The sequence below is a fragment of the Thunnus thynnus genome, chromosome 7, assembly GCF_963924715.1.
Source record: "Thunnus thynnus chromosome 7, fThuThy2.1, whole genome shotgun sequence".
NCBI classification, from domain to species: Eukaryota; Metazoa; Chordata; class Actinopteri; order Scombriformes; family Scombridae; genus Thunnus; species Thunnus thynnus.
In genome coordinates this window covers 31847217-31863669 of record NC_089523.1, presented here as the reverse complement: position 1 = coordinate 31863669, position 16453 = coordinate 31847217, and the positions used below count along the sequence as shown (strand labels likewise).

Sequence of the window (16453 nt, the reverse complement as noted above, 5' to 3'; positions counted from 1 at the left end):
AACATATCATCATGGACATTACAGTACATTTCCTAAAACCTCAAATTTTGTCCTATGTAATGGGGATGGCCCCATGCATTATTTGCAAGTCCACCATCAGGGCTAGAATCTATCCCAGTTTGTACTGGGAGAGTGCTGGTCTCCCACAGGCCAGAGTACAGCCATGATTTCAGAAACATTGAAGGCATGATCTTTTTTTTTTCACATTATTTACTCATGTAAATGTTTTAAACATCATGTCCACATAAATCATCCATATTATACTTTATTCCCATCATGTGCTTCTAATCGGTACGTTTTACTGCCAGTATTTCTACTTTTATTTAAATAAGATTTTAAATGTAGAATTTTTATGTGTAATGGCAATTTAATGCTAATGCTAATTTTGGGTAGTAAATTTTATACGTATTTTATAAAGTGTAGAATGTTTTACACAGAAAAGTAGCTAGTAACTATAGCTGTGAAATAAATCTCTATAGTGACGAAAAACATCAGTAATTAATTAAAATCTCTTGTTTTAAGTTTTATATTCAATCTTTATATATTTTTATTAGGTTTTATTTTACATTCTGTTCCTAACAGTGTGTTGAGAGTTAATGTTATTTTGTGTATTTATTTGATGTCACAACCATTGTGATTTTATGGTGATAAAATACCCATCATAACACTTTATATACATACAGTATCATCACCTCAGGAAGCTGCAGTTTTGTTGAACGATGCCAGGGTGCGTTTAGTGATGGGCGGGGCGGGGCCGGAGCAGAGCAGAGGGGCGGTGCAGAGGAGAGAAAGGGGAGGAGGGGGGGACAGAGATGCTGAGGAGGGATAAACGGAGGAAGAACAGCAGATCTGTGCCGCAGATTGCGGATGATTGAAACCGGAAAATCTGGAGAAAAACACAACGAGAAGCGAAAGAAGAGCTGACGAAAAGGTAAGAGGACTGGTTCATGTTTTATTTCTCTTCTTTCTTACAGGAGAAAAAACAAGTCAGGATATATGTTGAAGGAGGTTAATTATCCACCTGTTAGCGATTCACTTCACTTCAACTCAATGCAAGTTGGTGATTCGGTTATACAGACAAAAAATAATCTGTTTCATTCCGGTTAGTTGTTCAATATTGAAAAAGTTCAAAAATCTGATCAAAACAAGACGAGAAGTAAAGATTTGAAGCTGAAAGAACATTAAATTAGGATTTAGTGTATAATATTAAAGTAATGATGGTTATTATGCTAAATAAAGGCGAAAATTAAATTAGTTTAATCATCAAATCATCATTTAATTCATCACATTTGGTGTTAAAGGTACAGAAAACTGTGTGTGTGTGTGTGTGTATGTAGTTTCTCTTTCAGTTGCGTGTGTGTGTGTGTGTGTGTGTGTGTGTGTGTGTGTGTGTGTGTGTGTGTGAACTGGTTCAATTGATAGGCTGATTTTTTAAAGAATGGTACCAAGTGATGGAGATGTTTTTTAAACTGCTGTTGATATTTTGCACCAAAATTTACTGCCTGTAAATAAAATAATTATACAATGTTAAAAAAAAATACATTACCAGAATATTCTGTAATAACTTTAATTAACAAAATGAAGAAATAAATGTGTAGCCTACATTTTCAAGCGTAAAGTTTTACTCAGAAGGTGGCCACCAGTAAATTGCATCCGTGCATCTGTGATGTCATCACAAGTGTGTAGATTTAGAGACTTGGACTTGGACACCACCTCAGCCCAGTGGTGCATTTCTCTGCTACAGTCAGGATGGTGGAGTTGAACAGATGTGTGAAACATCATCCATCACACGTCACTCTCAGGGTTTTTCCCATAGATTAGAACTTCATCATCAACATCACGTGTAGAGTTTTAGCTTTTGCTGCAAGACGTTAGTGCATCAATAGTTAAGTTCACTTTATCTTATGTGTGTGTTTCGTTGGCGATATTTAGAAGTAGAGGTGTAACAGTTAGTTGATTAACTGACTAGTGGATTGACAGAAAATGAATTGTTTTGAGTCATTTTGAAGATGGCTGGTCGGGACAAAACAAGACATTTGAGGCTTTGGACTTTGGGGAAACAGTGATCAACATTTTTCACCATTTTCTGACATTTTGTAGACCAAACGATTGATCGATTTCTCAATAAAATAACAGACAGATTAATTGATAGTGAAAGTAAACCCTGTTCAGAATGACTCTGTTGCTTGATTAAGAATTTGAAGGATGCAGCTCACAGAGGACTGAATGTGGTCCAACCAGTTAACATGTAAAAACTATGATGATGTGTTTATGATCAAACATTCAAAATAAATGTCAGACAGACATGAATGAGACAGGATCAAGTTTAACTATTGGTGAATTAACTCATTTGCCAAATTGATCTTTTTCTTTTAACAACTGATTCGTTGTTTACAGCTGATAGCTTTAGATGTTTCATCTGGTCATTGATAGGGACAATTTCTTCATTGCATTTCACATTTTATACATTAAAAGATGAATTTAGATTACTTAGTTACTTTCTCTGTGTTGTTTCTCACGGACGAACATCAAGAGTCTTTATTCTTTTCTTTCTTGTCTTTCATGCCCCTCCTTCCTCTGATTTGTTCCAGCAGGTGGTGATTAGCGGTTAGGTCTAATGATGATGCTCCAGCCTGATAACACACTGTCTGAAAAGAAAAGCGTGGGGTGTGGAGGAGCATGGTTGTGTTTTTATGATACTGTGAGGACCCGACACCTGCTTGGACGCTCACGTTGAGGGGAAGTCTGATCATCTAATTAGAGAGGAGAGAGTCATTATGAGACAGAAGAGAGATTCATCTTATATGATGCTAACAACCCTTTTAAACCAGACTGTAAGCAACAAGCTAACTGTACAAGCTTGTTGTTAATCTGAAATTAATTAATGAAATGTTTCAGTCATAGATTTGACCTGAAAAATATAGAAAAATGACAGAACATGTCGAGGAAAACGAATGTCCTCGAATTAGCAACAGAATTACAAATGAGCTGTTATATAAACTCAGTGTCTCACTGTGAAATTCAGACCCAACTAAATCAAATCCAGCTGTTGTTGATGTAAGAAATCTGATTTTTCTACATCTGGATCATTTCATTCAGACTTAAAAATGGGAACTTCTTTTTATAGCGCAGGTTTGATGCTCTGGCTAACCATTAAAGCTAAAACTGATCAAAACCAGAACTCATTTTACTTGTAATCACCTAACTGCACCATAGTGTAGTGGATGTAAAGGAAATATATGACCTTGCACCCAACATGCTAATTTTTAGCATTAGGTCTGGTATTAAAAACAAGGGAAATATATATTAGTCTATTAATCAATTAGTTGCCAAGTATTTAAAGTCATTTGTTAGGAAAAGCTTCTCACATATGATTATTTCCTGGTTTCTGTAGTCCTCTATGACAGTAAACTGAATATCTTCGGGTTGTGGACTGTTGGTCGGGACAAAACCAGACATTTGAGAACGTCATCTTGGGCTTTGGGGAAAAAGTGATCGACATTTATCACCATTTTCTGACATTTTAAAGACCGAACGACTAATCGATTAATCAAGAAAATAATTGAATATATCCGCTAACAGGTGACATCATGCTCTATCCGATGCAGTTTCACCCATTTTGGGATCAGACAGCATTTTGAAAACAGACAGAATAAGAAACCAGCGTTAAGGAAGTGGAGACTTTCACACATAAAGGTGCTCAAACTGACTGAAATGTTTGCATGAGGCTGTAGAGGACAGTTTTACCAGCTGACTAACCCAGTTAAATAACAAGTTGACATGCCTGCTGTTCACTGGTCGGTTGCTGGGAGAAGCAGAGACCAACCCACAGTTAACATGCTCCGCTGACATGGTTCCTTCAGGGTTACAACCAGTAAACACTTGTTAGTGTCATAAAAGAGATATAAAAATAAATGGGATTTTCTATGTGAAATAGTGCATTTGCTCTTTTATCCAGAATGTTCATGTTAATATTTTTATGATGTGAGTCTTTATTTTAGCTGATGTGACCTAAGATTTATTTTATCACGTTTTTCTGATGTTGCACAGATCATTTTCTCAAGATCATAAGCGATTACGACAGAAAGATCGAAATGTTCCACAATCCAAAGGCGTCCTTTTCTCAAAATCCTGTTTTTGTTTTCCCTCCCTCCATCATCACCACTTTTACTGTTGATTTACTCAAAAGTCCACTTACTGTTTACCTGCCAAAAATATTAAATATTGATATTATAATCTGCTAATCTAGGTCGCTTTCAGTTAGCAAATCAAACACAACAGTTAAGCTGAGGGAGCTGTGCTTTGTGGGCTTCATTTGCCCTGGGTTTCGCCTCTCAGGCTAAATAGAGGCTAATGTCGTGTTCATGTCATTGGATGAATGATTGAGATTAGAAAGATTCCAATGTTAATGACATGCAAGACAGTTATATGACAGTTATAATCTTCACACGAGTTAATCTGATAACTGAACACCATATCCATTAAATTTGAGTTTAATTAAACTGAACATCAATCTTTGGCTGATGAGAGGCCTCCATGTTTGTTTGGTTTTCAGACACTTTCCTCATAATTAAGGAGATATGAAAGGAGACATCAAGGCTTTCAGAAGAATCTGAGTTTCTCAGTTGTAATTATGACTTAGTGTTTTACTGTGAAAACTATTTAAAAGTTGGAAACTCATAATTATGATAATCCTGATATGACAAGAACGGCTTTGACTGAAGAGGACTGCAAACTGCTCTGTCAATAGTCGCTTATAAAAAGTGAATTGAGCATTAATCAAATATAAGGCCAAATTTTACATAGCATTGCCTTCTGAAACCAAACCTGCTTCAATTATAAGAATATCACATAATATGTTGATGATGACAAACTTTATATGTATGTGTTTTAAAATGTTGAAAATGTCTACAGTGGAGATGAACGACACTGATTACTGTTTGTTTACATGTAGAGTTGAACATGGCGTGTCTGTCAGCTGTTCTGTCTGCTCGACTCTGTTGTCAGTCATTATAAATAATCACAGTGTCACTCTGATCTCCAGGTGCCAAAACCACCTGATGCTGCAGCCTAATCTGGTCACCTGGGACTGAATACACACACACACACACACACACACACATAGCCGACATGGCGTCGCACCCGCCCATCTTGACAGAGCAGGAGGAGCTGCAGAGGAGAGCCAATCAGGTCACAGATGAGGTAAGTTATTTGTTTCTAGTAAAAGACTAGACGGCGCCGCTCCCGATTTATTATCACAGCTGTAAATAATGACCTAATTAAATATTAAAACCCACTCACTTGTTATAGAAGAGTTCAACCAAAGCAGCTTCACAAAGACACAAATATATAACGAGCAGAGAATAAAGATTGAATCAGTGATTGGATCAGCTTTTAACCAGAGTGGATCAAAATCTAGTGCTGCTGTTCTAAACTACTAAGTTTTCTGGGCTCTTGAGACATCCTCAGTAAATTAAGAGCTAATGAGATTTAGACTGTGAGTACACTTGATGACCGGATGGCAAATTCAGCTGTTCCAGATGAGTTTTCGTCCTCACCAAGCCCTTCAAATGACAGTCAAGTAATGCTAGATGTCAAACCCCCAAAGGTGCAACCAAAACTTTGCTGTCATGTTTATTTCATCTCCTGCTGCTCTCAGGCGATCAGCGTTTAGACTCAGGATGACATCATCTCTCATCTGTGAGATTGTAATGGGAAATTGCTGATCCAATAGTACCATCAGAAGTATAATGCATCATAGCTCTAGAGACAAAGATACATACCGCCTAGCTATCTTTTCTTTCTCTGAAAAGTTAACCAGCCCCTTAAATACTACTTGTACAGAATCTAAAACAACTAACCTTACAGGTCAGCAACCAACCCTCAACTAACCTAGGAACAGTCTTTCTTCACGACCATATATGACAATAAATAAGCATACACCAAGTAGCATCACTAATTAACATTATTACTATATTAAATTAAGGACAAATCAGCTCCGTTTAGTCCACAAAATCTTAGAAAATAATAAAAATGATCATTACCTATCTAAACTTAGCTTTACTCTTAGTTATTTTGGCCTACCATGTGTTAAAAACAAAGTCAAAATATATGATGCTTGTTTTAAATTCAGGTTAAAAGACAATTTGGAGATAAAAAAATAAGTTCAGTTTAATAACACAAATCTTCCTCCAACACTCCTCCAAAGCTACTGAGGAAAGTGTAAAATCTCTCATAGGTCACCTGTAGTGTGTGACTCATATCATCCTTTCATGACTGTGTCTTTAGGGAGCAACACAAACTGTGTGTGCTGTGCCAGACAAACAAACCTCATGGGGGTTGTAACGATGTTTTAGCCCCCCAAAAAAAGATTCAAAATAGTCAAGGTGACAAGCAGAAGGACACAAACGACACAACGCGGCGAACAACACTCACTAAGGTCAGGGCCGGTGTACTGAAAACTCACAGTGCTCCGTCCGCCTGATGGGGAATGTCCCTTTAAGGACACCTGGCTCACCTGGTTGCCAGAGAGACAGCTGGTCTCCAAGTGCAACCGTCTGCGGAGAAACATCAGGCACAGATGAGCTCACACACACACACTCCCTGGGGTTTAAAGGCTACTGCAGGTCAAAGCCATTTGCCACCTCATCATCCCCTTGGTGGGGAAGTCCCAGAGGATTGACATGATATTTTTACACACACGCACACACACACACACACACACACACACAAATGCCCACAGCAAGAGGCGGAAAGACTGGACCGTGTGTGATTGACAGTTCAGTGTAAACTCAGGTCATCACGTCTCTGAAGCTTCAGGGCGAAACAGCAGTTAAAGGTTCAGTCTATGTCTTTGATGAATATGGATGTGTATATACTTATATATAAATCAAATGTATGTACGCATTTACATTCACATCAACAAGAGTTTGATATATAAACCTTTTGTGCATTATTCCATTGATCATTATCATTAAACAAAGCTTAAACAGCATCAGAAAACATTAAAGACCTGTTTGGGAGTGTGAGGATCTAATCTCATGTTTGGACTCAACTGTCATGCTTTTTTTTTTACAGGTGTATTATTTTGTAATGATTTCTTGAAATAAAGATAGAGACAAAGTTTAGTTAGATGTTTTGAGTCTAAAAAGCTGTTGGACTTTACCTGGAAAATTGCTCAATTTTAACAGAAACAAACATTTATTCATTATTAACTTATTATTAGAAGCATTATTCTTCATGTATGTTTAATTTTCACATTTTGCATGATTAGCTGACCTGCTGTGTACTGACTAATAACTCTGTGTTGTTATTTACCTGGAATTGATAAACAGGAAGTGCATAATTTGAGTGTTGTCTCTATGTACCAAATTACATAGAAAATTCCCAGGAAATTACAAGGAATATGTGGACCAGATATGAAGTAAACGTTACCCACCAAGCCCTTTGGTCAACTTTTGCTGTTTTTAAATGTGCTTTAAAAATAAATTGACTTGACTATTTGTAGGTTGAAGAAATGTTCAGATCAAGTCATACAAAGTCACAGAGGAATCATGAACATTTTGTTATTGTGAATTTGGATGTTTATTGAAATGCCCATTTTTTGGTGTCTTTCAGTCCCTAGAGAGCACACGGCGGATGATGCAGCTGGTGGAGGAGGTACACACACACACACACACACACACACACACACACACACACTAGGGCTGCAACTAACAGTTATTTTAATTATTGATTAATTGCTTTGTCTGTAAAATGTCAGAAAATAGTGAAAATGCACTTCTTTACACACGTCTTTAAATGTCTTATTGTGTCCAAAACCCAAAGATATTCACTTTAATATCATGTATGACAAAGAAAAGCATTAAATTATCATATCTGAGAAGCTAAATGCAGCAAACGTTGGCATATTTGCTTAAGACATTACTAAAACAATCATTCGATTATCAGACTAGTTGCAACTAATTGATGAATCGACCTATCGTCGCAGCACTACACACACCCACACATGTGCACACACACACACATATGTGTAAAACTAGTGAACCCTACAGAAATAAAGACTATAAACCAAAGATGAGAAGAGTAAGATTAGCCTGTGTAAGATGAAGTTCATCATCATTATCATGTTAGCATCATCATCTGGACATTAGCCTCCTGCATTTCCACTGTTGATGTTTCCACAAGAGGAAATGTCTCATCAAATGACCGTAAACAAGACGGATGCTGGGATGTGATTTACTGTAAGCTGCTGAAAAAAGACGTCAGGCATTGACATGTATGAGAGCAGGAAAAGACTACATACATGTTCACTACCTCAACCACAATAGTGCTTTCACAGATTTTATTACAATTTCTACATCTGCTGCTGACCATTTTCCAAGGATATGTTTTTATATTGTCTTATATTGTCATCCAGGCAGCCTTGTTGATTTTATTTTTGGTCAAAGTTGAAGCCATGTGGTAATGCAGAAGTGAACAAAAACCGTTTTCAAAATGTCTCACTCTGTGTTTTCAAGGACGCTCAAACATTTGTGCTTTTTTAAGATCCCTTCCAAGACATACAAAGATCATCTGCTTGGAATAATAAACGGTCTCTTTTTCCACACAAAAGTTCAATTATGGAGGAGTGCTGCTCGCTCTGCAACGCTCCCATCTCAAACCTCCTGCACGTCTCGCCAGGCTGCTTCACAGGGGCGCTACAGATGGCGCCGTGATCGGTTTCTGAGAAAGCTGGCCGAGGTTCTGGAGAGGCGTAGACAGGAAAGCGGGGGGCGGGGGGAGAATGTTCATCATGTTGAACACCGCATCCATTTTGAGGGCAGCAGAAGAAGGAGCACCAGGCCAAGAGAAACACCAAGGCTCTTTTCCTCTGACCAGGAGAAGGAATATGAGAGTCGACCTTGGAAGGCAGCTCCAGTTCCCCCCGGTGAGAATACCACCACGTCTCTCCGTCCTGACATAGTAGTCTGGTCCATCAAGGCATATAGCAGTACTCCTCATTGAGCTCACAGTTCCATTGGAGGACGAGATTGAAGACCGAGTACTCTGAGTGCAGGGGAGGCCAGCTGGAGAACCACCATCTACCCAGTGGAGGTTGTATGCCGAGGATTCGTGGTGGTGTCAATCACACACCTGCTGAGTACAAGAGGAAAGATGAAGAGGGCAACAAAAGAACTGGAAGAGGAGACGGAGATGGGAAGCTTTTGGCTGTGGCTGATGAGGGAGGACAAGTGTTGGGGAAAGAACACCAGGCGCCAGCTGCAGGGGAGACGTCCCAGGATTAAAGGAGCGAAACGTTGAGGATCGGTGGTTCCTGGCTGATGATCCTGCAGCTGACCCATGAGCACCGGAGGAGGTGCGTCAGGCAGTAATACCCGGCAGGTTATACCAGCTACCTGTACATTTACTCTATTAAAAATCCCTAAAACAACATCTCCTCCTCCTACTTAACTGTAAAGTCCATACTCAGTGTTTGTGCACTGGAGGCTTCAACTTTCCATGAGTTGTATACTGGATTGGCTCCAAACCAGTTGTGATGTCACAAAATCCTGCTCCTAGGTACACGTGTTAAACTGAGATTTAAGGTGAGCACAGAGGAACTTTCCTTCCTTCTTCAAGCAGATGAATGTGAAAACAAACTCAAAGGAGCAGGAAGAATAACACATTTTTGAGTGGATGGGAGAATTTAAATGGACAAACACCAAGGAGAGTTCTGAAAACGGTTCCTGATTGCAACTGCATCACCACATGACAATTATATAAAAATATAATTGTCATGTGGATAAGGTTGGGTTATCTATCTGCCACTGGCTAGAAGAAGGGAAATCATTATATCATTATAATGTGTATACTTGTGCTTTGTTTATGTTTTTTCTCCCACTAGAGTAAAGATGCTGGGATCAGAGCTTTGGTGATGCTGGATGAACAAGGAGGTAATCAGCTCTACTTTATCACTCTTTAAACTCATTTTTATCATCATTCTTTGTCTTGTCAGCTGTTAAAAAAAAACAAAAAAAGTAAGATCTTTGCTTTCCAAGGATCAATGTAGGGATTTAAATAATGCTCCCATACTGAGAGGTAAATGAGAAGCTTAGTATTATTGTAATCTCTGTAGGTTCAATAGTTGTTCTGAGATGTGTTTAACTTAGATAAACTTTAAAAAATACCCTGTCCAACAACTGCAAAGCTGTTCTATTTCACTAGTGGATTAACACAGATTGTTATTGCACTGTAATATCATACTGTGATGAAAAAAATGTGTTTGCTTAAGCTGTGGCACCTCAGAGAGTAAAACATTACAGTCACTGTCTTCCTGAGTCCGTCAGTTAAAGGATGCAGATCCAGGTTCAGCTGGCTGCTACAGTAACTGCTACCTTCCAGTTAGTTCATGTGCAGTGGCGGCTGTTGTATTGAAACATGCTATGTTTGAAGACATGCTTTGGTCTTTTCAATTCTTGGCTTCAGCTTTGATTTATGGGGATAACCAGCATGATCTGTACATGTCGGACCAGTCAGATCAGGTGGTTGAAACCATCTGTTGCATACTGTCCGTGTCTACTGACGCCATAAAACCCACCGCCATAAAAACTCCTGTTCCTAACAGAGCAGTTGGAGCGTATTGAGGAAGGCATGGACACCATCAACAGGGACATGAGAGAGGCAGAGAAGAATCTGACAGACATGGCCCAGTGCTGTGGTCTGTGTGCCTGGCCGATCAGGAAGTAGGTCTGGTTTCTGGAATCCGCACAACTGGTGGTGTAAGGAACCCATACTGGTGCCCAGTTCCATTAAATAAGTTTAAATTGAGGTGTTAATTTGAATCCACTTTCAAAATAAGAGTTTCCATTCTTTTTTTTTTATATTAGATAATCTGGTTTCAACAACACAAATCTACACCATCATGACAAAATGACTCAGCTGACAGAGATTATTTCACTTTGAAGATGATAGTTATGATTTATGCCGTTTCATTGCTGCTAATTTGATCACACAAGAGCTTAAGTTGAAAACTTTTTCTTTTTGATTTTTCTTTTTTTCACAATGACCCTTGAAGCAGTGTATTGACATAATTACACATGTTAATCAACAGGAAATGAATAGGCAAGTATTTTGATAATTGATAAGTCATGTAAGTGTATTTTAAGCAAAAATGCCAAGAATTCACTGGCTCCGGTCTCACATATGTGAATATTTTCTGTTTTTCAGAGTCTTCTGTGATAGTAAACTGAATATCTTTGGGATAATGAAAATAATTGTTAGTTGCGTTGTTGTTATCTGTGCTACAGCCCTCATTTTAGAGAGAAAACATGATGGAACTGGGCACTGAGGTCAGAGTGCAAATAGCATAACAAGGTCAAGCTCAGCCCAGCATGGCCCTGTTTAGTCCTGTGTGGCAGAGCAATAGCTTTTTATGATTTGCGAGTGGATTTTGTTGTCTATTTGTGGTCTGATGTTTGGTTGTTCAGCTGCGGGGCTTTTGGGGAAATAGTTAGTGATTTTATTTTGCTTTCCACCTCCGCTCCCCTCCCCATTCCTCCCGTCATCCTTTCTCCTCTTCCTCTTTTGCTTCCCAAATGGTTCTTCCTCCGATCACCTTCCAACTTTTACCACCCTCACTTTCCTCCTCCCCATCTTCTTTGCCACTTCACCTCTTCCTCCCCTCTTCTGTCTTCTTTCTCCTTCCTCTCTCGCCCCTCCGCTCCTTCTCCACATCCACCTCTTTGCTTCCTCTCTTCCCCCTCTCTTTCTCCTTCCTCCTCCTCCTCCTCCTCCTCCTCCTCCTCCTCCTCCTCCTCCTCCTCCTCTCATAGAGCAGTTGGAGCGTATAGAGGAGGGTTTGGATCAGATCAACTCTGATATGAAGGAGGCCGAGAAAAACCTGACTGACCTGGGCAAGTGCTGTGGCCTCTGCTCCTGTGATAAGTAGGTGGAGGAGTGTGTGTGTGTGTGTCTGTGTGTTTGTTCAACTGGTATACAGTGTGTGTGTGTCTGATGGCTTGTGGATAGAAGCCGGAGAAGGACGGCAGCCATCTTTACCGAGGGGGACATGTCACAAGATGTGTCTTAATACGCTGTTTACTAGTTGCTTAAACTTTCTTTCGTTGCCTGCTTGCTTTGATGCTTTTAAGGATTTGCAGCTGTTTAGATATCAGATTACAACATGTTTGCTGTATCTATCTATATAAATGAACCACTGTTGTTCCCATACTGGAAAGGTATCCTTTGTATCCCATCTACTACTGACAAATTTTTTGGAGTTTGCTCGGAGCTGGCTCAGTTTTACTGCTCAATGTAGAGGTGACACTGGAGAAAAGAGCTGGAGACAAGACTGGATCACCATTTGTAATCTCCATTTGGAAAGAAAATCTACCTGATGAGACGCTTCACTTTGAAGAGGACGTCACTGAGAGAACATCCATGCTAAGCTGGCTAATTTTTGAAAATGTATCTTAACGTTTTGATCACTCAAGACAGATTTTTTTGCAAAACGTAGCTTTTGCAAAACGTATCCCTGCCACACACGGTTTAGGGGTAGCATTAGAAATAAAGAGACAATTTTATGTACCCTCTAATCCGATTCAAATAAGCTTTATTGGCGTGAATGTCACTGTTGAATTATTGCCAAATTTAAAGCTAAACCCCCCTCTGTGATCACTCAATTTAAAGTTCCATGTAGTATATCACATGTTGCCAACATGTATAAATGTCGATGTTGTCAGATGACTTTGTGATCCAAAAATAATGACTTGATAGACGCCTGACAGTAGAGGATTCAAACAAACTAGTTCATGTGTTTCTACCTGTTCTGAACGGCTGCAAGCATATGCGGCGCAAAAAGCACGCTTCCTGCTGCATCCCACAGTCTTTCTCCTAGAATTTTGTGTCTTTGTAGTCTGGACATAATGGGAATTATTCATGGTCTTGCACTGGGCTTTTCACACAAAAAAAGTGGCAAAAGTAGTTGTGTGAAGAATAGAAAAAAAGAGAGCTTGAGAGAGAAATTCTTCCTTATACACACATGGTCAAAAAAAGTAGAGAAAGCTATAGTTTTTACTTAACCTTACCTACCTTTAACTCTAAAACTAGTGCGGACGTGAATCATTTTCACATGTAAATGGAGTCCTTTTTCTCAATTTAGCCAGCTTAGTATGGATGTCAGAACAAGCTGCTTCAGCTAGCTGTAGGTAGAAATGCACAAATTAGTGACAGACTGATTTAAACTAGCTGGGAGCAGATTTGACATACATCATACATACTCAGTATGGGTACAGGGTGGTTCTTGTGCAACATAATCACATTAAACTGGCTGAACTATTCTCTTCCTCTCCTTCAGACTGAAGGCGTTTGAAGAGAGCGGGGCGTATAAGGCAGTTTGGGGTGGAGCCTCCGGACCAGATGGCATCGTGTCCAATCAGCCGCCGTCGTCTCGAGTCGTGGACGAGAGGGAGCAAATGATCATGAGTGGGGGACATATACGGAGGTAGAGAGAGAGAGAGAGTAATAGGAGAGTTTAATGTACTGTTATTGTAGGTAGGTTGGGTGTTAAAGAGAGGCAGCTGTCTGATGAGTGTTTGCTCCTCTTTAGAAAAGACTGACATGTAATACTACCAGTCACTATTCATATAGGCAGCTGGCCAAACAAAAGATATTGTCACGCACACACACACACACACAAACACAAGCCTGGGCTGTAGATTCAGCTATAACTCAGATCTTTACAATACAATACTATGATATATACTGTATGTTGATTTTTCTGCGTTATCCCGCTCCATCACAGGGTGACTAATGACGCCCGCGAGGATGAGATGGAGGAGAACCTGGCTCACGTCGGCAGCATCATGGGGAACCTGAAGAGCATGGCTCTGGACATGGGCAACGAGATCGAAACGCAGAACGAACAGATGAGCCGCATAGACAAAAAGGTACTGTCTGTCATATTAACGCTTATTATCGTACGTGTCACTAAGTATCATCACAGTATGTCACAGAACACCAACAAATATCGACAAATATATCACCAAAGATGACCATATGCCACAATTTTCACCAGAAGTCATCGCATGATATCAAATATTACCAGGTTTTCTTCAATTCAAGCCTTTATTGAACTACTATGGGGAACATTTGTAAAGTTAAAATACAAACACATAAAACCAGAAGTGTACACCACTAATGGAAGTATGGCTAATACAGGAACAAGGGATGGAAGGAGGGAACTAAAATGGTGTAAACAATGAAAAATATATATTAAAGAAATATAAACAGTACCAGTCAAACGTTTGGACACAACTTCCCATTCCCATTGAATGAGAAAGTGTGTTGAAATGTTTGACTGGTACTATATTAATATTTGCAAATTCAACACTAAAATTGGTCTGCCAAAAATAAAAGGCAAATCAGGATTTTTGTCCAATTATTTCTTTTCAATAATCAGTTTTTACTGCTATAATACAATAGCAGCAATATGTTACCGTTGCTTTAGTTTACATTCTGGATTGTAATGCTTACATTGTAGGCTTTGCACAACCGGCAAAACTGTATTTAATGAGTCATCGCGCGGGAGCAAAAATTGAATTTGCAAGATAGACTGAGGGCTCCAGTGGTTCTGCTCTCCAGGTTCTTATTAACATTTCCTGTTTCTTTTCTCTCTCTCTCTCTCTCTCTCTCTCTCTGCAGATTTCTACCAACGTGACCCGCATCGAGGACGCCAACCAGAAAGCCAAAAACCTTATGAAATGATAGACGGAGCGTTCATCCATTTCACTCTTTTTCTAGCAATTACTATGCTTTTGCATGCTGTGCCAATGTGATGCCGCTGTCATTCTCTGCCTTACATAAGTCACTTTTTAAATAGTCTTCATTATGAAAATGCCTATAATATTATTTGAATATTGCAGTGATATTCCTAGAGGGACTTTGAGTCCCTGGTTTCAGTAGTGAGGTTAAAGTGGCGTATGAGGAGTTCATCATCTCTTATCGTCATATAATATTCCTATAATAATTTTGCTGTGATAGTGGTATGACATAACCCTTCTGAAATGTGTCATAGGAATATCATAACTATTTCTGTGGGGATTTCACAGCAAGGCCTTTTTCTCTTTACACTTCACACTCCATATTTCCCCTCAAGGTGGCTTCTGCGGTCACTCAAGAGAGAGAGAGTTAGATCATAGGAAGCTTTAATGGTCCCAGTGGGGAAACTGGGTCACTGCAGCAGCAGAGAGTAGAATCAGACAACACCACATGTATAAATCAACAAATAAATTCACAATAGGAGAGCCATGTGGAGAACAACACAGCGAAAAGCGGGTCTCCGTGGGCCCGGGGCGTGCATCTCTAGCCGATCAGTGGCCCTTTTTTTTTTTTTTTTTTTTTTTTATCGAGGAGGACAGAGGAATAATTTTATGTGTGGAGAACATGAGTACACATTTCTGAACAAATCAGAAAAAAAAAATCATACACAGCTATCAGCAACCAGTTTATTTTCTAATGTAAACATCATTGTATAACACCTCCCTCCCCCCCTTTCCTCAGTCTGAAATAGTCCATAGTGGATGAAACACGTGCATGATGGCGCCCTCTGCAGGCTTGGCCGGGTATTGCCCAGAAGAAGGAAACACGTATTTGTCCCCAGAGGAGGATCTCTGGCGACACCAAGCGGACAAACGTGGAATCTGCTCTTTCGGGAGGCCTCTCATTCATTCTTCTTCCTTCTCCATGTTGATATAAAATGGTGGTGAAAGGACGTTTTTTTCTGATCTTATTCCATAATTTTTAAGGGCAGAAGACCAACAGTCTGATCTCTGAACTGAAACTTTCAACAATCCTATGAATCACAACATTTCCAGAATATGAAATGCAATGTTTGTGCTTATATTTATGTCTGTTTATTTCATCATTGCCAATTATATCTTTCCTTTTTTGTGCTCACATTGTTTCATTAGCAGCTGTTGGTTCTCTAGGCATCATCATTGATAATAAATGGCCAACAGTCTTGGCATTTTTGTGGAGTAATGTTGAAATTCAGATGGTCCGTGTTTCATGGTGTGTTTATGTCGGTAAAATGAAGTTGATGACCTTTGCTGACCTAAATAGGCCTCCATGTTTGTCACACAGCAGGAATAAGCAACACAGGCATAGACAACAAGGACTAAATGCTGCATGTAGGAAACATGTATAGTAGTGTTTGTTGTGATTAAAACCATTTGGAATATGAGTGTTATGAATAAAAAAAAACTGCACAAAAATATTGCGTGCTCTGCAGGACTAATTAATGACGTCAAGACTGGAGGGGGTTGGACGGCCTGTGAAGTGTTTTTAAGCACCCTGATGAGGTTTGATCTTCAGTTTTGCTCAAGAAATACCAAAATATGAGTCAATTATGCACAATTCGTGAGTTTTGTGTGTGGTTTAAGTAAAAAAAAAAAAAAAAAAGGGAGTGATTGGT

At 39.3% G+C, this 16453-nt stretch overlaps 1 protein-coding gene across 2 annotated transcripts; it reads left to right on the top strand.

Annotated features, from left to right (window-relative positions):
• The first annotated feature begins 808 nt into the window (after positions 1–808).
• On the top strand, positions 809–15715 carry zgc:101731 (SNARE_SNAP25N and SNARE_SNAP23C domain-containing protein). 2 transcript variants are annotated; one of them, XM_067595505.1, is made up of 8 exons: positions 809–931; positions 5045–5202; positions 7618–7659; positions 9887–9935; positions 11814–11925; positions 13337–13483; positions 13784–13928; positions 14683–15715. In XM_067595505.1, the coding sequence occupies exons 2-8, from the start codon at positions 5131–5133 to the stop codon at positions 14743–14745; spliced, it is 630 nt and encodes a 209-aa protein (XP_067451606.1). In that variant the 5' UTR covers positions 809–931; positions 5045–5130; the 3' UTR covers positions 14746–15715. The 2 variants fall into 2 exon arrangements, with proteins under 2 accessions (XP_067451606.1, XP_067451605.1); XM_067595504.1 differs by lacking the exon at positions 11814–11925 and adding an exon at positions 10607–10724.
• The last annotated feature ends 738 nt before the right edge of the window (positions 15716–16453 follow it).